The sequence below is a fragment of the Cottoperca gobio genome, chromosome 7 (assembly GCF_900634415.1).
Source record: "Cottoperca gobio chromosome 7, fCotGob3.1, whole genome shotgun sequence".
Taxonomy (NCBI): Eukaryota; Metazoa; Chordata; class Actinopteri; order Perciformes; family Bovichtidae; genus Cottoperca; species Cottoperca gobio.
Genome location: NC_041361.1, coordinates 13,710,462 through 13,721,765, shown reverse-complemented (window position 1 = coordinate 13,721,765; position 11,304 = coordinate 13,710,462). Strand labels below are relative to the sequence as shown.

At 44.1% G+C, this 11,304-nt stretch overlaps 1 protein-coding gene across 1 annotated transcript; it reads right to left on the bottom strand.

Annotated features, from left to right (window-relative positions):
- Positions 1 to 243: 243 nt before the first annotated feature.
- On the bottom strand, positions 244 to 11,039 carry pdpn (podoplanin). The gene is made up of 4 exons (XM_029436254.1): positions 10,536 to 11,039; positions 3,596 to 3,985; positions 3,013 to 3,121; positions 244 to 1,806 (listed from the first exon to the last, which is right to left on the bottom strand). The coding sequence occupies exons 1-4, from the start codon at positions 10,600 to 10,602 to the stop codon at positions 1,800 to 1,802; spliced, it is 573 nt and encodes a 190-aa protein (XP_029292114.1). The 5' UTR covers positions 10,603 to 11,039; the 3' UTR covers positions 244 to 1,799.
- Positions 11,040 to 11,304: the final 265 nt, after the last annotated feature.

Sequence of the window (11,304 nt, the reverse complement as noted above, 5' to 3'; positions counted from 1 at the left end):
AACGGGCCAATCAGAGTGGACCGTTGCCCGTGTGGAAGCTTGTTAATGATGTGTGAGAAGTGCAATTGCAAATAGAAAATAAGTGTCTGAGATTTTAACCGTCACAAGTATTTTTGCCTGACTCAAGACTGAATACAGTGTTCAGTCACTACGTAATCTAACTGATAGGAAACGGCGAGGACAATAAACGGATATTTGAAAGTGCTATCGAGACATTTCCATACACAAAAGAGAGCTTTCAGAGTGTTTTCAGTTTTTTATTGAAACAGTATGAACAAAAACACTGCAATTAAATAAAAGGGTTCAAAAAATCAGATGGCACAAATTAAAGACCTAGAACTGATAATATGTGGCAAAGCAGAGGAGAGGAAACAAAGACATGTCGTTGCAAACATTTGCAGTGTCTAAAAGCCTATTCATTAAACATTACATCACTCATTCAGTGCACATATTAAACGAGTTTGTAAAGCAAGCGGAGCGAAGCTGAGACTTCATTATTTGTACACCCATTTAGCACACTTGCAAAAATAACAAAACAGGGCATTACTGCCTAACACTGTGCACTAAAACTATAAGTGCAACTATAAAATGTCATCCTGTGCACGCAATCTGGGGTTAGCTCAATTTAAAGACCGGATGGCTGTTCTGGTAATCTAACTATTAACAGAAGTACTATGAATACATTGTCAAGACAATGCTATCACTAAATGTCTAATAACCTGGCTGTGTGTAAGCCTTTATAAGAAACGAGTCAGAAGAAGCTGTTCTTTTTGGAATGGGTGGCAGTTAAAAAGTAATTCACATTAATAATGCACTTCAAAAGTTAAAATCCCCCTAAGAGAGAATACCAGAGACAGTGGCACAAACCCTTCTGCTAAATTTCACAGATATGTATTAGGTTTTTATATGTCAGTGTTAAAGTGGGCAGAATGTCACGTTACTCTTTTAAATGAGGGTGCCTTTTCTTTTCTGCTAGCCCCCAAGAGCTCACGAGTGTGTTATGTCAAAACAACTTCTGCACATGATGCTTCATACAGTTGGCCAACATATCAGGGTTTTCTGGCTATATGAGATAATGTGTTTAACTGGTGCTCAGGGGTTAGCCACAACAATCGCCTCAGGCTGTATGCACTGTGTATTCTTCCATAATATCAAACGCTAGCCTATGCAACTGCAACATATTGTATGAGAAAGTCATTAGCTGTATACTATGTAGTCCCCTTGCATTGTATATACATCCTGTGGAATTTATAGCAGTCTCTCCTGCTCTCACCTTCCATGTGCATTTCATTTTCTTTTGTATTGTCAGTATTTTCCATTTTTATGTCCTCTCAAACTTCCATGCAAATCTAAATCAGCCACTCTTTAAAGGAGAGAGATTGTTTCCCTAAGTGTCAGATTACCCCCCCTACCTTTCCTACTCTTTTTTTCTCTTAACAAAATACATTTGCAAAAAGGCCTGAAATTCTGTGTGACATCCTGATGTCACCTCGTTTTGTTCTCTCCGAGGGAGTAGGGGGGGGACAGAGCATTTTATATCAGCGGCTCCTGGGGAGGGGGGGGGGGATCAAGGAGGTAGCGGGGGGAGGTGAGGATGTTTTTGTCTCACATACATAAAGTACATACATTAACACACACAAGTCTCCCTCCCCCTCTTTTTTGACAACAGTCCAGAGTCCTGGTTACATTAGTTTAGTTCTGGTATCGTGCTTGTTTTAATGATCGCGAATGACGTCACAGTTCAGTAGTTCAGAATTTCCAGAACTTCGGGTGCTCCTGCTGCTTGGCCGACTTTTTCTTCAAGGGCTGTGGGATAACACAAAGACAGCGTCAGTCTGTGATTACAAAAGGAGGATTATTGTAGTTACAGTAGTTTGAGTATCGGAGGTTCAACTTATTTTAAAGCTTTATTAATTTGTACATTTGTTACGTTTAGTGTCATTTCATGTTGTATAATGAATTTAACTTGGAAGGTGATAAACGCCGGTTTGTACATTTTATTAAAATATTAAAGCTGTAAGTCAATATACAAAAAATAAACATAAGAAGCATGTTTACACTTAAAAAGGGAGACATTTAGTTTTAGGGTCAGGTTGTCTGGGAGTTGACAGTATTAGTCTTTGCACCCCATGGAGCTTAAATCAACGCTTAAGACGATAAACCTTTTTAAAATAGACCAACAATAACAGAAGCACTGATAATTAGTTCCTGAGACGAACACCAAACAGAAGTTGAAGACTTTGTGTTGCTGCTGCACTTCTGACACACACACACGTTTGTTTTGAGGGATCAAATCAAGCGGTCCATATAAAACCCGCCTGCTTGATGACCACTGGCCACATCGACAGGCAATAAACGAGCTAATTTCAAGAACCACTAGGGCCGTGGGACTGTGTGTCAGCAAAAGCAGCAACAGGCATCAAACATTTCCGGTGGACTTTTGACATATTACACGTCTGTGAATTAGGATCATGATGGGCTTGAAGGGGTTAAAGTGATTAGCTGAAAGAATCAATATAGAGAATTTTACAGAAACCATAACGCTCTTCGCAGATTTTTTGTTCTTGGCAGACCTGTGACACAAAAAAACATTCATCATTAGCAAGACATGCAGCTCACTGGAGTATTCTCAAAGGGGAGGGTGTGGTTCGTGGGAACACTGTCAGTCTGATTGACCTCTGTGACTCTCATGAGGGAAGGTCGACGGTCCAATATGTTTAACAGTGGAGACCAATTATGGTCGAAATGCTACGCAGCTTTTGTTGGGCATGCCAGGTTCATCTTATCACACAGAACAACTCGCTGCGAGAGCCATTACATCACTGCATGTGTTATTTCATCATAGGACGCGTCAGCGAGGACTGAACGCTCATGCTGTTTCTTTCGCTCCATATTTAGAGGAAGCCAGAAGTGATGACTCACTGCACAACATCACTATAACTGCCTGCATCACATGGATTCAAGCTCTGCGTGTGACTGCGTGTGTGTGTGTGTGTGTTTGTATGTACTTACGAGTATATTCCCATCCTCCTCACCGCAGCAATCACCACGGCGATGACGATGACCACTACCAACAGAGCGCCAATCACGATGCCGACTACCTGGCCAGAACTCAGGCCCTCTGTGGGACAGAAAGACAAGAGTTAGTACATTTTCAAGAATTTTGATATTACTGGCTTTCGTGCCATATGTGCACCTTAAATATAATGGATCAATCTTTACACTCAATACTCAGATACTGCTTTTGGATTTATATACGATGCCTACGTCATGGCATGATCTTTGTCTTGTTTTATGTGTAGTATGACAAAATTAGTTTGTATCTTGGAGAACAAAACACTTGTATGTGCAAAATCCATCAATAAATAAAGAGTTATAAAAAAACTCTGAATAAATCAAATGCCATCGATCTATGAGAACATTAATAAGCTCTGCGTTCGACAGAATGACAAAGAAAGAGTGTTCTTTTGAATTTTAAGGCCTGCATGTGACTTTTAAAGCCTTTATGCCGGACACATTCACTGTATCATATCAGTCAATACTAACACCTGGCCACCTTAACACTACCCCATCTACCACCCCACACCCTCCTCACCATCTGTGTCATCTTCAACGACCACCTCTTCGCCCGTCTCTGCCTTGGCGGCTTCCGTCGGTTGGACGTCGACCTCAGAAGTGGGGGCTCCGGTTTCCACTACAGGGGGGTCAGTGATGAGGGCTTCTGGTGCTTGAGTAGCAACAGTGGGGGCTTCTGTGTCAACGACGGCCTCTTCAATGTTGACTGTAACGGCAGGAGGCGCCGACTCTGTGACCACTGTTGCTTCTTCTGTTACGACTTCTTCATTAGCAACTGTTACCGTTACAACTTCTGCAGGGACCGCCGCTGGTTCGGTTGCAGGAGGACCGGTGATAATAGTAAGGTCCTCTTTTGGAGCCTCTGTAACTCCTACACTAACATCGAGGTCTGAAGGGATCTCTGTGGGGCCTGGGGAGAGAGGTCAGATGGGTCAAATGTAGGAATAAAATGTGTTGCTGTGACGTTGATTTTGTGGATCATCACAATCACGATATCAGATTTCCACTATACAAAAAATTCACTTCAATGTTTATTATGAGTTTTGTCTCTTTTATGGCAAAGTAATTAAACGTATTTGTGTGTGGGGCGTTGAGGGGGGGAGACGAAGCCAGAATGTTAGTATTTTAACAAAAGAAAACACCAAACTCTTGTGACGAGAAGGAAAGAACACAGTGGCATGTTCAGGCCTACTTTGAAATAAATGAAACACAGAACTCTGCAGCCTATTTGAGTCCTCCCCATATTTGTTGAATAAAATAAAATGAATATAATATAAAAATGCATAAAACAACAAAAAATACAATATAAAAATGAAATTAATAAAAAAGTAACCCACTTTGAAAAAAACAAAAACGTATAGCTGCAGCTTAATATCTTAAAAAGAGTCAACATAAAGAAATAGTTTGTATTTAATTATGTCCGTTTCAGTGTGTTTTCATCCACATGGAGGTGGTGATCATTTCTTTGGTTTTTAAACAGCCTCACATATGTCCCACAAAATGTCTTTCAACATCACATTGTCTGTTGTTTGCTCATTTCTCGCCACATATCAAGCACACTGGTGAGCCTGCATCGTTATCAGGGAAAGCAAATGTATCTGTCCACGTAGAATTAAACAACTTTCCTCCAAAACATATCTTTTTTTGGTTTTATCCATGGTTAGCATACCGAGTGAGGCGGGGGTCTGCAACTCAAGATAAGCCACCTGCAGGCAATGGCACCGCGCCCGTCAAAGAAATATTAAAAAATATATTTTATTTCAGTGTCACAATATCACCTCGAACTCCAAGATGAGAGGTGTTCCCTTTGAAAGATTGTCTACTGTGCAACAAAAAATACATACAAGCTACAGGGAGCCACTACAGAGGGGTTAAAGAGCCGCATGTGGCTCCTGAGCCGCAGGTTGCAGACCCCTGACTTTCTCATAGTGACCCAGTACAGCGTGTTTGTACGTCGCTCGGCCTCTTGGACAGTTATATTAAGTCCAGACTGGCAGCTGACACATAAAAGGCTCCAGTCTGTCAGGATGGTTACAACAAAGGTCAAAAAGGACAATATAAACGTTTACATTCCTCCCTCACTCAATGACATGACCTTCCCTCTTTCTCACACTCTTTAGTAACCATCACCAGCACATGGCTACCATGACCACCACACCCCGTGACTTCATAAAACGCACATCCCTCCCCCCCCTTCCCCATCCTGTCTTTAAGGCTCTGTGTTTGCGTGCAGGCATGCCACCTCCTCTGCCTCATTTCCTGTAGCGTGAGCTGCCTGTGAGGAGAGCGCGGGAACGCTTGTTAACTCTCCGCCACTCAACATGTGACGGGTGGGGTTGCAGGGACAACGCCTCACCGTGTGACAGACACCACACATTTTGCAATTTAAGGAAGACTCAGGCAGGCTTTGATTAAAATGGAGGACAGAACTCCATTTACTCCATTTCCATTTACTAATAGGGATAAGTGGAATTATCATACAATATAGATCTTGAGTCACTTTGTGGTTTGATTAATATGTAGATCAAGTTTTGTCCAAGCTCAAAACACCTTCTGTGCTTGAAGTAAAATGGAGGCTCCCATTTTGTATTTACCATCTGCAAAAAGACATTTTTATCCTTGTGTCTTTCATCAACGTCTGGACTATGAAGTGGCATGGGTTCAACTAATCATTTCCCTCCAATAACCCTAACTCCATCTCCCCACATTCAACATCCTCCCAGCCACAACTGAAAGCTTAGCCTGGACAGAGCTGCTTCAAAATTAAGGAGGTAGATTACAGTGTGACACCAAAATTACGGTCTACAGTTAACTTTCCACTGACTAGATGTTGGCCTGAATCGCTTCTTCTCTTTGGAGAAAGCTATGTCTCTCTGAAAACATTTTCACTGTAGAGACGAGAAGCGAGCGCCGACGTGAGTCTCCCAAACTTAGCGTCTGACATCATGGTCTCTCCAGCTCCGTTTTCCCCAATTGTTCTAAATACTTGAAATAATAGGGTAAAAATAACTCTGTATGGTCTAACAACCGGTGCAGTTATTCGTAGTCTTGTGTTGGCTAGCGTGTCCATTAGCAACAGGCGGGATAAATATAACAAAACATTTGTTCCCACTGCGGCAGAGTACTGAAGGGGGGGGATTTTCAAAAGACGACTCAGACTGTTTGTTTGGAAAGTCTGTAAGCGATGACAAAATAGTCTGCGCTTCACAGAGTATGGCCGTACGCTATGTGTAATCGCCCACTCAACCCCCACTGACAATTGTTTCATTATGTGTACAGTTCCCACAATTAGCTCTGAGTAGTATTTACTTCCCACTGTGCCGACTGCCGTGGGTTAATACAGCTGCATTAGTGAGTAACACAGTAAGACTGCTGCGGTCCACATCCACTCTCCTCTCTTTTCCTTTTAATCTACTTCTCCTCTGTCTTTTGCTCCATGTCCGTGCCACTCCCTAAGGATAGGTTTGTTGCTGCTGAAACCTTTGAGAAGGCTGAATCCCCGGAGAGAGAGAAAGGGAGGGCACTGAGGGAACAGCCCCGGGTCACTTCTGCTGCGTGATTTCATTGCGAACGTGGTCTGTCTCTGGTTTGCTGTCTTTGCTCGCAGCAAGAAGTGTGTCTGTGTGTATGGTTAGCATGTATGTAAGAGACCCTCTGTTAATCCTCAGGGGGGTTGGAGCACAGGATCAGATCCAGAACAGGACCCCTGAAGCTGCTAAGGACTTCTGGGTCAAGCAGTCAAAGCCTAGATATGTGAGCACCATGTAAACTCGTTTAAACCTCACAACTTAAGGGGCATTGCGAGGAGACTCAGCTCCATGCTCCCCTCGGCCAATAACAATACAGAAGAATTGGAGGCAGTTCAAGTCTCTATTTCATTCTTTCAGTCCTAGACTGAGAAACGTTTACGTAACTGTGGCGTTGCCGTTATTATTCAAAAGTTTTCAGTGGTGCAGCCGGGTCAGTTTACCCACCATTACATCATTTTGACCACACGTGCGCTCCTGTAACCATTTGCATGTAACGCATGAAACAGCCTGAAATCATCCTGCCAGTTAACAAGCAGCAGCAAGTGCCATTGAGTTCTGCAAGTATCTCAGTCATGATGTAAAAGATAAGATGACGTAATTACAAGTAGAACACAACTGGTGAAGTTTTAAGGAGTGAATAGGGTAACAATCGTAACTAATAGATATCACCATGAAACTTCCCCAGTTGATTACTTACATTAAGACAATTATATTTTGTATTACAAGTTTTCTGAAATGTTATGTTTAAATATGCACATAAGGCATCTAATGCTAACCTTTGGTACAAATGCAAAAGTGATGAAGTGAAGTAAAAGTAACCTCTAAATGTGTATTTTGGATGTTTTCGTTCCACTACTCTGAAAGAAGACATGCTATGAAAGCAAAATAGCCCAATCTTAGAGTTACAAGAAAAACTATTTTGTCTTGATTTAAAATCTCACTCCAATTAGGACAGAGACGTGTAAAGTTCAGGCGGGCAAAACGAGTTAAAAGTAAGAGAAGTGGTACAGGAATATAGCAAAAAGCTGTGAGAAAGAAGTGGAGGCACCCATGTGGGGCTTCACTCCTGCCTGGCATAACTAAAACCTCCAGAGAGAGTGAAAGAGTGAGGGAGGGACACAACGATATACGGTGTGAGACAAGAAAGGAGGGAGTAGCAGCTTCCATCTATTACGATCACAATCAGCTGTCACTGAGGCCCCCTGTTTGTGTGTGTGTGTGTGTGTGTGTGTGTGTGTGTGTGTGTGTGTGTGTGTGTGCTACTAATTCACAGTCCTGTGTGGGAGGGAAAGGGTCCGTGCAGACGGTGTGAGGGAGTGTGTCCACCTTTGGAGCTCAGGAATGTTTTTTCGGCACTAGAGGAGGGAAATGTGAGAGAGATAGGCGCCCTGCCCATCTTAATGCACTTTGACAAGATGCCGCACGGCGTAACCTCCCCCGCTCTACAAGTAGGAGTCAGTGGCGGAGATACTGGGGTGTGCCATGCACTGCACTCTGGGGATTTTAAAGCAGGAGACAGGCTGGAGTGGAATATTCTCAGCTTGTCTTATCACAATGAGCGTCCACACTTGTACAGGAACTGATGTTTTTCCCGCTCCTGGTCTAATTTAGATAGGAGGACGTACAGCAGGTTCCATCTGGACTCTATTGCCAGGGGCAGAAACTGGTCCAGATAAAATGGGCCTTTAATCTTAGAACCAACAGGTCTGATTAAATTCCTAAAATGTAATGAATCAGGGCAGGGATGACATTAAATGCAACCACTTAAAATGATAAAACAAACACTTCACTCACTCTGAGCCTTCTAACTCTCTTCTAAACACCCCAGACTTACAATTTAATCAAACAGTCCTCTTAATGTATTTGTAATCTTGCTAACCTTCAAATCCAACTCCCACATCATAAAAACACCCGCCCAGTTGTGTAAGTGTTCCTCAGCCAGCAGCTCTGTTTTCTTTTCTTTCTTACTTTCTCTTGCACCATGTCTCACCCTGCAGCACATGTAGGTGCTAGAGATATGAGACATTTGTGTCAGTACTCACAGAGGAGACACACACAAAAAAGCATACATTACTCTGACGCCCTGCTACAGTCTCGAGTCGTCATTGCTTGGGCTTGGTCCCGGCTGAAACGGCCTCAGACTCCTTTCCATAAACAGATGTTTCTTTCTCCTTGCGGAAAATTTTAGAAGTATGACTGAGCTTTTATTTTTCCTGCTCAAAATGACTCAGTTCACGTGAGAAGTGCTCCTTTCCTCATGGTCCCTCTTTACCAGCATGTGTCTCATATTTAGAGTATGAGCGCAACATTTGAGTCATTTCTAGAAGTGGGCACGGACACAGGGCATTGACCTCTCCCTTCAGCAGCCAGATGTGACGGGGACGTTATAGGCCCAGAGAGGCAGACAAAACTCATTAAGAAGGAGAACAGAGGGGGGGGGGGGTCATCAGTGTGAGGGAGGAGGTGGGGGGTTTACAGGATACATGGGGTTTGCTAGTTAAGTGTGCAGGCGAGAGGGAGTTAAAAAGTCCCCCATTTGTGAAGCACAGATGTGGAGCTACTTTCTTTGTAAGACTAAGAAGGCTGAACTAAGAATCATTCTGAAAGTTTAGGAACTTTTCTTTCAGAGTAAACCTCCATGGAAAAGGTGCAGGCACGTCAGCTCCTACCGGTAAAGGTTGTTGATTAAAAATAGACCCAGTAGGCCCTTCTCTGCTCCCCCTGTGCCGACACCAACTCTGTCCCCCGGGGTCCAGAGACTCATCAAGCTGGAACAGGGGAAGAGGGCAGAGAGTTGGAGGAAGGTGGAGGACTACTAGGAGACGGGGGACGAGGGGGGACGGGGGGTTAAGTGGTAAAGCATGATACCCCACCAAAGATGGGTAAATGCCAAAGGGTGGCGTGCCGCATGGTCTAACAACATGCGGGAAAAAGAGGGTGGGGCGCCTCTTAAAGCTCATCACGTACCGGGTGTTCTCTCTCCTCGTCTCTTGCTCTTCTCTCATCCATATGACCCTCTTAAATATAGAGCCTCTCTCTATTAATACACGCACGCAATCAAACCAGCCCTGCCCTGCCCTACAGTTCCCTCAGGCCTCAGCCACACCCCCCCACCCCCACTCCGTGCCTGTTGCTTCCTGGGCAAACACTGCTGGTCAAGGCAAAGGAAGGAAGCAGAAAGAAAGGAAGAAATGGAAAAACATACAAACATACAATGGAGAAAGAGAGGCAAGCAGAGGAAAATTACCAAAGTAGTTGCAGTGAGAGAAAAATGAGAGAAGTGAGAGGAGACGGTGGATAAGCTTTCAGATAAATGTGTACGGTGTGTGTTACAGTTTACAGCCCCCATCCCTCCCTCGCTGTGTATGAGCACTGGTTTGGGAGACTTCCAAAGGATATTCCTTTCTTCTCTTTGCCAGTGCCAAAGATTTACAGACACGAGGCAGCAAAGCTCCTAATATTACATCACATTTCCCCTCAGAGTTCTAGAGTAGCGTGAAAATGAGAAAGAGAGCGAGATAGAGTTTAAATGTTAAAATCAACACAGACTCTTTGTTAAATTAACACCCCTGACCAAACTGCTGCTTTTCTATCAGAGTGATTCTCGGCTAAAGTGGAACATATGTGCCAGACTACAGCCGGCAGTTGTCAGAAGCAGCTTTCAGTGATGATTCAACAATGAAAACATTCAAACAAAGGGAAAAGTTTTTATAAATGATTTGAACATAAGAACATAAGAACTAGTTAATGAATACACACATGAAAATGCTGTTTATGTTGCCTTCTTAAACCAGCCTCCATAGTGTTATTGTTAAATCCACAGGGATTAAAACAGACAAAGAGTGGTGTGGGGTGGGCACATGGAGGCAGAGGGAGTGAGGGGACACAGTGTGCTAACGGCAGGACGGTGATAGCAGAGAGTTCACTTACTTGCATGTGTGAAGGCACAGAAAGGGCCAGCCAGGGCCAACAGGAGCAGCAGTTGAACATTCATCATGGTGAAAAACTTTTCTCCTCTAGTCACAACCTTTAGGGACTCCCTCAGGGCAAAGAGCACAACACCAGAGCCCTCGCACGCGCTGCTGCACACACAACAGACACACCGACCAGCCTCTCCGGAGGGGAAGGGTGAAAGAGCCACAAAGAAAAAGGATCAAGAATGAAAATAAAGTCTTCAGGGGGAAGCAGCGGCTTGAGATCTGTTTAGCTTGGAGAGGTGAAGACGAACAGGCAGAGCCGGGTTGCTCTCACAGCTGGAGGATGAAAGAAAGTGGTGAAGGGATGTAAAGAGGACAAGAGAAAAGAGAGGAGCTGTGGCCACTTTGAGGAAGTGGAGAGGGAGAGAGGTACTGGCACACAGCAGGAGAGAGAAAAGAGAGTGGGTGAGTGACTGAGCTGTGAGTGGAGGAGGGGAGCTGGTACTGGCAGTGGACTGGGCGGGTTGAGGAGCAAGGGGCAGGTTGGGTTGGGAGGAGGGAGTCCGGATTGGGGCAGTAAGGTGGTTTCAGCCCTCGTGGTCCAGCCCCGTGTAGGACGCGCTCCCCTCTTGGTGTACAGCCAGTCCTCCTGTTTGCAAACCCTGTAATATCAGCACACACACACACACACACACACACACACTCATACACGCAAACACACACTCATACACGCAAACACACACTTGGAAACACCAATAAATAGATTGTCGACTTATTTATCA